Source organism: Phyllobates terribilis, unplaced genomic scaffold (genome assembly GCF_046119375.1).
Source record: "Phyllobates terribilis strain yellow unplaced genomic scaffold, ASM4611937v1 Scaffold_3__8_contigs__length_932513732, whole genome shotgun sequence".
Taxonomy (NCBI): domain Eukaryota; kingdom Metazoa; phylum Chordata; class Amphibia; order Anura; family Dendrobatidae; genus Phyllobates; species Phyllobates terribilis.
Genome location: NW_027362763.1, coordinates 469,853,261 through 469,867,099, shown reverse-complemented (window position 1 = coordinate 469,867,099; position 13,839 = coordinate 469,853,261). Strand labels below are relative to the sequence as shown.

Genomic DNA, 13,839 nt, shown 5'->3' with positions numbered 1-13,839 from the left:
GCATTATGCCGAGTGGAGGACCATGGCGAGTGCATTATGCCGAGTGGAGGACCATGGCGAGTGCATTATGCTGAGTGGAGGACCATGGCGAGTGCATTATGCTGAGTGGAGGACCATGGCGAGTGCATTATGCTGAGTGGAGGACCATGGCGAGTGCATTATGCTGAGTGGAGGACCATGGCGAGTGCATTATGCTGAGTGGAGGACCATGGCGAGTGCATTATGCTGAGTGGAGGACCATGGCGAGTGCATTATGCTGAGTGGAGGACCATGGCGAGTGCATTATGCTGAGTGGAGGACCATGGCGAGTGCATTATTCTGAGTGGAGGACCATGGCGAGTGCATTATTCTGAATGGAGGACCATGGCGAGTGCATTATACTGTGTGGAGGACCATGGCGAGTGCATTATACTGTGTGGAGGACCATGGCGAGTGCATTATACTGTGTGGAGGACCATGGCGAGTGCATTATACTGTGTGGAGGACCATGGCGAGTGCATTATACTCTGTGGAGTGTGGAGAGGTGTGGGGCCATTATACTGTATGTAGGCCCATTATACTGCATGGAGGACTGTGTGGGGGTCACAGTTGGAGGATCATACTGTGTTGGGGTCACCATACTTTGCCTTGGGAGTTGAGGTGGGATACAATAGGGTCATTATACTGTGAATGTGGAGGAATTCACCATGGGGGTATCATACTGTGTTTGGGGACACTTTTGTTGGCATTGTTGGCATCACACTTTATGGGGCAATGAAAAAGGAATCTAGGACTTCAGCAGGAGGAAAATTACTGTGTAAAGGCTGGAAAGTTGTGAGATCTGCTCTTCTGTGACCCCAACGAATATTTACTTTTTTTTTGGGGGGGGGGGGGGGGGCAATTAGAACTTCTGCTATGGGGCCCCATGATTCCTATGTACGCCCCTGCCTCAAAGTTATATTGTGGCACTGCAGCCCTCAGACTAAATGAGGTTGTGCACCTCGCTTTATATCACTGGTAACAGACGTCCCCACAGCCAGGCACAAGTAGGAAGGACACACACGGGCGCCACAGCCCTCGCCTCAGTCACACACATCCCCTTCCCGCCCCCTCAGTCCTCTGAGAAAACCCAGCTGAGCATTACCTGTACCGCGGACGAGGAACATCAGCTGAGCTCTGGTCAGACAGACGTTGAACGTTACTACGTAATGACGTCACACGTTCTGACGCTGCCAGCATTGCCTCGGGACAGCCTGAGAGCCCCATACTCATACTGCGGTTACTCAGGGCAATCAGTGTCACTGGAGACCCGCAAGCAGAGGGTGTGGGGGAGGCCGATGGCACTCGGTAGTCGCCGATAGCACCCGAGCACTGCTGTCACCTGCACCTCCCTGTCAGCGCGCCTCACGTGACCGGCAGACAAGTTGGTTTGGGGTGGGCGGAGCAGTCGCCATAGTGATGTACACAAATCAGTGCGAAGGCTGAGCGGAGAGAGTGAGGGCGCTGATGTGAGTATATACTGTATATACCGGGCATCTCTGAGGGGCCGAGCCTGCTGCCATTACTGAGCTGCAGTATTATCAGGCTCATGTGAACAGGACTGAGCGGACATCATTAAAACAGTACCTGGCAGGATTGCACCACTTTGTGCTAATGATCAATTATAAATGTAATCGCTTGTAAGAAAGTGTCGTAAAAACTCTGAAAGTGGCAGTGAAAGGGTTATCCCCACAAAACAAGGTATCCCCTATCCATGGGGAGAAGGTGCCCATGCCCCACTCCAGGCATTGTCTATGGGACACTAAGGCCACAGCCCCACTCCAGGCATTGTCTATGGGACGCTAAGGCCACAGCCCCACTATCAGTATTTGGTCAGTATTTTATCAGAGAAAAGGTATAATAGAAACAAGTCACCAATTCTGCATTTATCACCCACTCCTGGTTTTGTCTCCCACTCCTGAGAAAAAATACTGACCGAATACTGATAGTGGGGCCGTGGCCTAATAATGATTATTGCACCACCTCCAATAACCAGCTCGCCGGGTGCCCCTATGATTGGATCCCCAGCAGCAGGTTGTCCCCTATAGGATAGGTAGGAGAGATCATGTTTTTTTGGAAATAACCCTTTAATCGTCTGTGATAGAATTGTTATGAGGCTATTAAATGATCCATAAAGGATTAAACTAATGGTCATGCTGTACAGCCAGCGAAGCTGGACCCCACTACTGACTGACTGACTCTTTATGTTGCTGCCAATTTTTTTTTCCACTGGTTGTGAAGAGGATTTTGGCTCTGGGATTTGTTACTGGAGTGGGGGGGCCATCTCTCCAATATGTCTGATTCACAGCTGTCCGCCTGGGGAGCACTTCACAGGGGAACACGTGGACCTCTGGTCACAGGAAAACAAGACCCCTAACTTACTGCAGACCCTGGACATGGATGTGGGCCAGGTTCATTAAGATTGTATTTTTGCACACCAGTTTTACTAAAGGGTGGAAATAAAAAAAGAAAAACAAATTACAAAGCGCTTATGGGGTGAGTAAGTAATGGGAAAAAGTATACAGAAAGTAGAGGTGCCCACCTTATGGGATTCTGCCAGGAAATGATTTCTCTCACGGCTGAGTGTATGATGGCACGATGCTGCCACTGCCTATCTCCCATAGCTGAGTGTATGATGGCACGACGCTGCCACTGTCTATCTCCCATAGCTGAGTGTATGATGCCACGACGCTGCCACTGCCTGTCTCCCATAGCTGAGTGTATGATGCCACGACGCTGCCACTGCCTGTCTACCATAGCTGAGTGTATGATGGCACGACGCTGCCACTGCCTGTCTACCATAGCTGAGTGTATGATGGCGCGACGCTGCCACTGCCTGTCTCCCATAGCTGAGTGTATGATGCTATGATGCTGTCACTGCCTGTCTCCCATAGCTGAGTGTATGATGCCACGAGATTGCCACTGCCCATCTACCATAGCGGAGTGTATGATGGCACGACGCTGCCACTGCCTGTCTCCCATAGCTGAGTGTATGATGACACGAGACTGCCACTGCCTGTCTCCCATAACTGAGTATATGATGGCACGACGCTGCCACTGCCTGTCTCCCATCGATGAGTGTATGATGACACGACGCTGCCACTGCCTGTCTCCCATAGCTGAGTGTATGATGGCACGACGCTACCACTGCCTGTCTCCCATAGTTGAGTGTATGATGGCACGACGCTGCCACTGCCTGTCTCCCATCGATGAGTGTATGATGACACGACGCTGCCACTGCCTGTCTCCCATAGCTGAGTGTATGATGGCACGACGCTACCACTGCCTGTCTCCCATAGCTGAGTGTATGATGGCACGATGCTGCCACTGCCTATCTCCCATAGCTGAGTGTATGATGGCACGACGCTGCCACTGCCTATCTTCCATAGCTGAGTGTATGATGGCACGACGCTGCCACTGCCTGTCTACCATAGCTGAGTGTATGATGGCACGACGCTGCCACTGCCTGTCTACCATAGCTGAGTGTATGATGGCGCGACGCTGCCACTGCCTGTCTCCCATAGCTGAGTGTATGATGCTATGATGCTGCCACTGCCTGTCTCCCATAGCTGAGTGTATGATGCCACGAGATTGCCACTGCCTGTCTACCATAGCTGAGTGTATCATGCCACAATGCTGCCACTGCCTGTCTCCGATAGCTGCGTGTATGATGGCACAAGGCTGCCACTGCCTGTCTCCCATAGCTGCGTGAATGATGCCATGACGCTGCCACTGCCTGTCTCCCATAGCTGAGTGTATGATGCCACGACGCTGCCACTGCCTGTCTCCCATAGCTGCGTGTATGATGCCATGACGCTGCCACTGCCTGTCTCCCATAGCTGAGTGTATGATGCCACGACGCTGCCACTGCCTGTCTCCCATAGCTGAGTGTATGATGCCACGACGCTGCCACTGCCTGTCTACCATAGCTGAGTGTATGATGGCACGACGCTGCCACTGCCTGTCTACCATAGCTGAGTGTATGATGGCGCGACGCTGCCACTGCCTGTCTCCCATAGCTGAGTGTATGATGCTATGATGCTGCCACTGCCTGTCTCCCATAGCTGAGTGTATGATGCCACGAGATTGCCACTGCCCATCTACCATAGCTGAGTGTATCATGCCACAATGCTGCCACTGCCTGTCTCCCATAGCTGCGTGTATGATGGCACAAGGCTGCCACTGCCTGTCTCCCATAGCTGCGTGTATGATGCCATGACGCTGCCACTGCCTGTCTCCCATAGCTGAGTGTATGATGCCATGACGCTGCCACTGCCTGTATCCCATAGCTGCGTGTATGATGCCATGACGCTGCCACTGCCTGTCTCCCATAGCTGAGTGTATGATGCCATGACGCTGCCACTGCCTGTCTCCCATCGATGAGTGTATGATGACACGACGCTGCCACTGCCTGTCTCCCATAGCTGAGTGTATGATAGCATGACGCTGCCACTGCCTGTCTCCCATAGCTGCGTGTATGATGGCACAAGGCTGCCACTGCCTGTCTCCCATAGCTGAGTATATGATGGTACGACGCTGCCACTGCCTGTCTCCCATAGCTGAGTGTATGATGACACGAGGCTGCCACTGCCTATCTTCCATAGCTGAGTGTATGATGACACGAGGCTGCCACTGCCTGTTTCCCATAGCTGAGTGCATGATGCCACAAGGTTGCCACTGCCTGTCTCCCATAGCTGAGTGTATGATGGCAAGAAGCTGCCACTGCCTGTCTCCCATAGCTGAGTGTATGATGCTGCCACTGCCTGTCTCCCATAGCTGAGTGTATGATGCCACAATGCTGCCACTGCCTGTCTCCCATAGCTGAGTGTATGATGGCACGACGCTGCCACTGCCTGTCTCCCATATCTGAGTGTATGATGCCACGACGCTGCCACTGCCTGTCTCCCATTGCTGAGTGTATGATTGCACAAGGCTCCCACTGCCTGTCTCCCATAGCTGAGTGTATGATGCCATGACGCTGCCACTGCCTGTCTCCCATAGCTGAGTGTATGATGGCATGACGCTGCCACTGCCTGTCTCCCATAGCTGAGTGTATGATGCCACGACGCTGCCACTGCCTGTTTCCCATAGCTGAGTGTATGATGGCACGATGCTGCCACTGCCTGTCTCCCATAGATGAGTGTATGATGCCACGACGCTGCCACTGCCTGTCTCCCATAGCTTAGTGTATGATGGCACGACCCTGCCACTGCCTGTCTCCCATAGATGAGTGTATGATGCCACGACGCTCCCACTGCCTGTCTCCCATAGCTGAGTGTATGATGGCACGACCCTGCCACTGCCTGTCTCCCATAGATGAGTATATGATGCCACGACGCTGCCACTGCCTGTCTCCCATAGCTGAGTGTATAAAGCCACGAGGCTGCCACTGCCTGTCTCCCATAGCTGAGTGTATGATGGCACGACGCTGCCACTGCCTGTCTCCCATAGCTGAGTGTATGATGGCATTATGCTGCCACTGCCTGTCTCCCATAGCTGAGTGTGTGATGGCACGAGGTTGCAACTGCCTGTCTCCCATAGCTGAGTGTATGATGGCACGACGCTGCCACTGCCTGTCTCCCATAGCTGAGTGTATGATACCATGACGCTGCCACTGCCTGTCTCTCATAGCGGAGTGTATAATGCCACAAGGCTGCCACTGCCTGTCTTCGATAGCTGAGTGTATGATGGCACGAGGCTGCCACTGCCTGTCTCCCATAGCTGAGTGTATGATGCCATGACGCTGCCACTGCCTGTCTCCCATAGCTGAGTGCATGATGCCACGACGCTGCCACTGCCTGTCTCCCATATCTGAGTGTATGATGCCACGACGCTGCCATTGCCTGTCTCCCATAGCTGAGTGTATGATGGCACGAGGCTGCCACTGCCTGTCTCCCATAGCTGAGTGTATGATGGCACGACGCTGCCACTGCCTGTCTCCCATAGCTGAGTGTATGATGGCACGACGCTGCCACTGCCTGTCTCCCATAGCTGAGTGTATGATGGCACGACGCTGCCACTGCCTGTCTCCCATAGCTGAGTGTATGATCCCACAATGCTGCCACTGCCTATCTCCCATATCTGAGTGTATGATGCCACGACGCTGCCATTGCCTTTCTCCCATAGCTGAGTGTATGATGGCACGAGGCTGCCACTGCCTGTCTCCCATAGCTGAGTGTATGATGGCACGACGCTGCCACTGCCTGTCTCCCATAGCTGAGTCTATGATCCCACAATGCTGCCACTGCCTGTCTCCCATATCTGAGTGTATGATGCCACGACGCTGCCATTGCCTGTCTCCCATAGCTGAGTGTATGATGGCACGAGGCTGCCACTGCCTGTCTCCCATAGCTGAGTGTATGATGGCACGACGCTGTCACTGCCTGTCTCCCATAGCTGAGTGTATGATCCCACAATGCTGCCACTGCCTGTCTCCCATAGCTGTGTATGATGCCACGATGCTGCCACTGCCTGTCTCCCATAGCTGAGTGTATGATGCCACGACGCTGCCACTGCCTGTCTCCCATAGCTGAGTGTATGATGTCACGACGCTGCCACTGCCTGTCTCCCATAGCTCACTGAGCGGTGTCCTGTCACTCAGTGAGCTCAGCGCAGTTTAGGGACGTGCTCTCTGCAGCGAGTCATTCTGACCCTGCTCCTCAGTGTGTGTGGTCGCCTCAAGGCACCGCAGACGCTGATGCAGAATTGTCGGTCAGGTGAATTACAGTGTGGGATAGTATGTCGGATAGGTGAGTATTATGGTTGTTTTTTATTTTTTTTACAGGGGACAATGGCTTCAGGAAATAAGGTGTAAAGGTGAGTATAATGTTTTGTTATTTTATTCCTATTTTGCACATGCTGGACACAGCAGGGGCAGAATACTACTGTCAACATTGTCCCCTGCTCACGCTGATCTGAGCTCCAGCAGGGGACAATGATGATAGATGCCTGCAGCACCCGGCGCTTGGAAACAGCGCGAACAGTACCGCTGACTCCCAGGCTCCAGTATGTGTCACACGGGTGACACATTGATATCAGCCATGTGTCATCAGTGTGCACGTGTGTGGGATGTTTTTCAGCCCGTGCTGTGCGTAAAAAATGGACATGTCAGCGTGCTTTGCCTACTGACACACAGTCCGTGAAAATACACTGACATGTGCGCAGACCTATTCATTTGAATGAGTCTTCGTGTGTCAGTGTCTCCAGTACGTGTGGAAAAGGACACCATACCTTATTATTGTTCACCTCACTAATCTAACATTTCTTAGTTTTCCCTTCCTACAGGTGCATCTCATTAGATTAGATTAGAATATCATCAAAAGTTAATTTATTTCAGTTCTTCAATACAAAAAGTGAAACTCATATATTATATAGAGTCATTACAAACAGAGTGATCTATTTCAACTGTTTATTTCTGTTAATGTTGATGATTATGAAAAAACAAAAGTCATTATCTCAGTAAATTAGAATACTTTAATACAACAGCTTAAAAAATGTATTTAAAATCTTAAATGTTGGCCTACTGAAATGTATGTTCAGTATATGCACTCAATACTTGGTCGGGGCTCCCTTTGCATCAATTACTGCATCAATGCAGTGTGACATGGAGGCGATCAGCCTGTGGCACTGCTGAGGTGTCATGGAAGCCCAGGTTGCTTTGATAGCAGCCTTCAGCTCGTCTGCATTGTTGGGTCTGGTGTCTCCTCTTGACAATAGCCCTAGATTCTTTATGGAGTTAAGGTCAGGTGAGTTTGCTGGCCAATCAAGCACAGTGATACTGTTGTTTGTAAACCAGGTATTGGTACTTTTGGCAGTGTGGACAGGTGCCAAGTCCTGCTGGAAAATTAAATTTCCATCTCCAAAAAGCTTGTCGGCAGAGGGAAGCATGAAGTGCTCTAAAATTTCCAGGTAGACTGCTGCGCTGATTTGATAAATCACAGTGGACCTACACCAGCAGATGACATGCCTCCCCAAACTATCACTGATTGTGGAAACTTCACACTAGACCTCAAGCAGCTTGGATTGTGTGCCTCTCCACTCTTCCTCCAGACTCTGGGACCTTGATTTCCAAATGAAAATTGGAACTCTGGGACATTTTGGAGTGTGTCAATGACTGCCTTCTGGACATCTGTCAAGTCAGCAGTCTTCCCCATGATTGTCAAGCCTACTGAAACAGACTAAGGGACCTTTTTAAACGCTTAGGAACCCTTCTCAGGTGTTTTTTGTTAATTATTCTAGCTTACTGAGATAATGACTTTTGTGTTTTCATTGGTTGTAAGCCATAATCATCAACATTAACAGAACTAAACACTTAAAATAGATCACTCTGTTTGTAATGACTCTATATAATATGAGTTTCACTTTTTGTATTGAATAACTGAAATAAATTAACTTTTTGATGATATTCTAATTTAGTGAGATGCACCTGTACATTGTCCCTCAGAAATTGGTCCTTTTTATCATCTGTTCCCACACTCTCCATGTACTCAGTAGCACTGTGTATTTGGACATATCCAGATACTGGCTGGTGACCGGCTCATGCAGCCATACAAGTATTCCCTTTATGATTCTAAGGAATGCCTGGACCAAAATTAAAAGAATTTTGACCGTGTGTCAACCCTATTACCTTACAGATTGTAAGCTTGTGAGCAGAGCTCTCCTCTTGTTAGGTTTATTGAATTACGTGTTACTCTGTGTAACGGGTCTGGGAGGCGGAACCTCTGAGCTACTATACAAGGGGGCGGTCCTTGTAAGGGAACGGGTGGCGACCAGGGAAGACGGGCAGGCAGTCACAGCAGGTGACCGGGACAGTCTCTGAGTGAACGGGCTGGAGGTCACGGCAAGTGACCGGGGCAGTCTCTGTATGAACGGGCAGGAGGTCACGGCAAGTGACCGGGGCAGTCTCTGGATGAACGGGCAGGAGGTCACGGCAAGTGACCGGGGCAGTCTCTGGGTAAAGGGTAGGTACGACCTGTGATGGCAGAGCCTCCAGGTAGGCTAGCAGGCAGATGGTAGATGTGTGCTCCCAGGTGAGCAAGCGAGAGTCTCTGGAATGGCAGGTGGTCACAGCACGTGACGGCGGAGCCTCCAGGTAGGCTAGCAGGCAGGTAACAGGTGTGCGCTCCCAGGTGAGCGGGCAGGAGTCTCTGGAATGGCAGGTGGTCACAGCACGTGACGGCGGAGCCTCCAGATAGGCTAGCAGGCAGGTAGCAGGTGTGCGCTCCCAGGTGAGCGGGCAGGAGTCTCTGGAATGGCAGGTGGTCACAGCACGTGACGGCGGAGCCTCCAGGTAGGCTAGCAGGCAGGTAGCAGATGTGCGCTCCCAGGTGAGCGGGCAAGCTGGTCCATAGACAGACTGACAGGAGTTGGAGGGCAGACCGTCGGACCTCAGGCTAGCAGGCAGGTAGCAGAGGAGCGCTCCCAGGTGAGCGGGCAAGCTGGTCCTTAGACAGACTGACAGGAGTTGGTAGGCAGACCGTCGGACCTCAGGCTAGCAGGCAGGTAAGCAGAATATCTGGCAGGAATCAGACAGCAAACTGGCAGGAATCTGGCAGGTAACTGGCAACGGGACCTGAGGGCTGAAGCAGAGTAGTGAACAGTGCAACAACATTGCTCGGGCACCTCCATTTTGGAGGAGGTGCCTTATATATGGTGAAGTCCTCCGGCCATTGGCCGGGGACTCCTTAGGACGGCGCGCGCGGCCCCTTTAAGAGGAAGGGAGCGCGCGTGCGCCCTAAGCACAGTGGCCGGGAAGGAGCGCGCGCTGCCAGCAGAGCGGGAGGAGGACGCCGGGCTCGGAGCAGAGGGGTGAGGGGAACAGCGTCCCTGCCTAGCAGAGGGCAGGGACGCCGGCGCTACATTCTGTAATATCTGATACTGTTTGTACATGTATCCTGTAAATTGTAAAGTGCTGCACAATATGTTGGTTCTATATAAATAAAATAGTAATTATTATTAGTGGTATTAGAATGAATAAATTGATTCCAAGTGCTTATGCTCATTTATATATGACCATGCTTTGCTAACTTTTTAGGAGTTTACAATGGCTCAAGAAGAGAACGGCCATCTGCTTCCTCTTGCAGACACATTTGAAGAAAATGAAACAGAAAGAGCGTTTCTTTCATCCAAACCCACCTGTTTTCTTATAGTTGGAAAGCCAGTAAGATCTTTCTTGATGCAGTTTTTGTTTACTAGTCATATGACAACTATTATACTAATGAACCTTTTACCAGTACATTTTATTACTTTATGGTTAGACATTCAATTTCCAATTTTTAATCATATGTGGTACTTATGGTACAGTATGAACCCATAGATTTCTATGGGAGCTGTTTTAAAGATCCATACAATTCATAATCTCAATCTCTGATGCCACTTCAGGTCAAACAGTACTTACTGTCGTTGGGGAAGTTTAAAGGGGTTTTCCCACGAACAAAAGTTCATTTTATTCAATAGATCTTGGAATAATAATAACTTCCACAATTGGATATGTTAAATAAAATGTTCCTGTGCTGAGATAATCTTATAAATACTGTATAATGGCTGTGTCTGACCGTACAGGGACATAGTCTGATCAAACCACAGCTCCTGGGCCCGGGGAGGAAGCAAAAGGGTATACAAGTTATGTGCTTTTCAGAGGGACACAGCAAGACTGGCACCAAACCAGCAAAGGCGCAGCCACAGATGCACTTGGCACAAGCTGCCCAGCTAGGCGAGACCTTGAGGGCTAGGAATACTTTTCACTCAGCTCCCAGTAAATGGAAGGGGGATTTTGGCAGAGGCCTTCCCAGGCCCACTGTCGCCAGACAGCTGGCATCTGGTGACGCGGTTGGTGCACAGTCAAAAACCAGGTGAGTACTTCTGCTAGAACCCCATGAAGTGTAACCAGAAGAGAAAATGAGAAAACCCCAGAAAAGATAGCAATCCTAATGCTAGCACCATTCACCACCAAGCGCAAAGGAACCCCAATAAACAGCAAAGGACTGTGCAGGGAGCAGGATTAAATAGCCCGCCTAGTGATACTTTTTATCTCCCACCCCTGGCCAGATGCCTGTCGGGTCGCTATGCTTCCCAAATCACCACCGTAGTATTACCTAAGTCCATTCCAAGTGCTTCATGGCCTTCACAAATGTTTCTGTCTTAAACTCTTAATGCTCAGCTCGTTATATGCTAATTATCTAGAACAAGTCTGTCTCAATGTAATTTTCCTTCACACTAGTCCACTCTCAGATCCTGTAATTTTGCCCAGTGGAGCCCTCCCCACAAATTACTTCCTCTTCTGGCGGGAAATCGTCCATTTGCGGGTTCTCCGACTGTTTGAAGATGACATTGTTTAAAGAAAACTAGTCAGCGTAAAAATGCCATGCAATCGATAGGCAGCATGCCATAGAGGAAGAAGAGCATAACAGATTGGAATAAAAATTTGTGGGAAAATAAGTATTCAGTATAACATGTAATTTATCATCTATATGCCTTCTCATTCTGGACTTGGTAGTCAAGGGGGTGGTCCTAATTAGTGATTGACATTTGTCTCTATCACTGATTTAGACCACCCCCTTGACCATTAAGCCCAGAACGAGCAGGGATTTAGATTAATAAAATATAAGTTAAGCAACCATTTCCCACAAACCTGTAAATCAACCTGCTCAGCTCCTGCAATTTAGAGTGCATGGTCAATGTGACAAGTTCCCTTTTTTTTTTTTTTTACATTTACAGTACTGTGCAAAACTTTTAGGCAGGTGTGGAAAAAATCCTGCGAAGTAATAATAATTAAAGTAAACTGTTTCCAATTTTTTATTATTATCAAATTGCAAAATAAATGTACGAAAGAGAAATCTAAATCAAATCAATATTTGGTGTGACCACACTTTGTCTTCAAAGCAGCATCAAAGCATCAATTCTTTTTCATACACTTACACAAAGTTTTTGAAAGAAGTTGGTAGGGAGGTTGTTCCAAACATCTTGGAGAACTAATCACAGATCTTCTGTGGATGTAGGCTTGTATCTATTCATTTAATCCCAGACATACTCAATGATGTTGAGATCAGGCTGTGTGAGGGCCATATCATCACTTCCAGGACTACTTTTTCTTCTTTACTCTGAAGATATTTCTTAATGACATTGGCTGTATGTTTGGGGTCATTATCCTATTGCAGAATACATTTAGAGCCAATCAGATGCATGTGGTATAGCTAAAAAGTGCCCAATAGGGCATGACCCGTGCTAAAAAGCCAGATAATCACTCCGAACAGGAGACACAGGGAAGAAACCCCGCATGCCCTGGCTTTGATTGAGCAGCTGACACACATCAACACTGACAGCTCAGCACGCCCCAGCCTCCGATTGGAAGGCTATCCTGTCCATCACCATAATGACAGCTCAGCACACCCCTAGATTGAATGACTGAACTGTCACTCACTGCGTCCAGACACACTGACACGAGGAATCATGATAAACCCCTGCAAAACAGAGTTCAGGCATATGCACTGACGGGGCCATTGACTATAATGATGCAGACGGAGTCACAGTGTGCTCGGTCGTACATCATTTTCGACCCTATATGGCTAGTTGAGGCGGACACCAAGACTTAGTCTACTACATCTTGCTGCCCTCCTCCAAAAATACGTACACACGAATGCCATTTTGAATTCGAATGTAAGCCCCAACAGAGTCACTGAACATATGGTCAAACGCTATGTGAACATAGCCTTACCTGCAGACACTCATGATTGTACCGCTCCCCAATCCTTGTGCGAACATACTGCCTTCTGTTACAGATAAATATTTCATATTTTTACACCTCAGTCCAGAGCACCTGCTGCCATTTTTCTGTACTACAGTTCCTATATTTTCCCACATAGTTGAGTCACTTGACCTTGTTTACACGTTGAAGATATGGTTTTTGGCTGCAATCCTACCATGAAGACCACTTCTGGCCAGATTTCTCCAAACAGTAGATGAGTGAAGCTGGATCCCACTACTTAATGCCAGTTCTGAGCTGATGGTAGTGCTGAGCATCTTCCAATTTCGAAAGGAAGTTAGCGTAATGCGTCCTTCATCAGTAGTACTAAGTATACTTGGCCAATGGCTGCGTCTATGGTCCTCAACATTGACTATTTCTTGGTGTCCCCAATGCTGAGAAATACAGACAGATACTTGTCCATCATGAAATACCATCAGGGAGGGGAGACATCTGGCACCAAATTTATTCTGCAGCAGGACAACGATCCCAAATATACAGCCAATTTCATTAAGAACTATCTTCAGCGTAAAGAAGAACAAGAAGTCCTGGAAGTGATAATATGGCTCCCACAGAGTCCTGATCTCAACATCATCGAGTCTGTCTGGAATTACTTCAAGAGACAGAAGGATTTGCTCAAGCCCACATCAAGAGAAGATCTGTGGTTAGTTCTCCAAGATGTTTGGAATAACCTTCCTGCAGAGTGCTCTCAAAATCTGTGTGAAAGTGTACCTAGAAAAATGTAAGCTTTGATGCTGTTTTAAAGGTAAAGCGTGGAGACACTGAATATTGATTAGATTTAGATTTCTCTTGTGTTCAATCACTTTGCCTTTTGATAATGGATAAAAGTCAACTATTAACACTCCTATTTTTTAAATCATTCTTCACCTACCTGTCCCCGATATTTCCATTCCTGTCTGTGGCTCCACCATTACTCCCCAGCAACACGCCCTCTGTCTTGGGGTCATATTTGATTCAGATCTTTCCTTCACTCCTCTTATCAGATCACTCGCTGGCTCGTGTCATCTACACCTCAAAAACATCTCTAGAATCAGAACTTTTCTTACCTTTGACTCGGTAAA

The 13,839-nt window shown here is 48.8% G+C and overlaps 2 protein-coding genes across 6 annotated transcripts in view; one reads left to right on the top strand and one right to left on the bottom strand.

Moving 5' to 3' along the window:
* FIG4 (FIG4 phosphoinositide 5-phosphatase) overlaps positions 1-1,399 on the bottom strand; it is a 506,946-nt gene extending 505,547 nt beyond the window's left edge. For 3 of the 4 annotated variants that reach the window (XM_073675844.1, XM_073675845.1, XM_073675842.1), the window contains exon 1: positions 1,124-1,395. The gene's annotated coding sequence lies outside the window, so the exon portion shown is untranslated. Of the gene's footprint in view, positions 1-1,123 lie in introns of all 4 variants that reach the window. The other variant, XM_073675847.1, reaches the window with a different exon arrangement.
* Positions 1,355-13,839, top strand: part of AK9 (adenylate kinase 9) — a 151,933-nt gene continuing 139,448 nt past the window's right edge. For both annotated transcript variants that reach the window (XM_073675841.1, XM_073675840.1), the window contains exons 1-2: positions 1,355-1,487; positions 10,052-10,177. In XM_073675841.1, the coding sequence (XP_073531942.1) occupies positions 10,061-10,177 (117 nt within the window). In that variant the 5' untranslated portion in view covers positions 1,355-1,487; positions 10,052-10,060. The remainder of the gene's footprint in view (positions 1,488-10,051; positions 10,178-13,839) is intronic.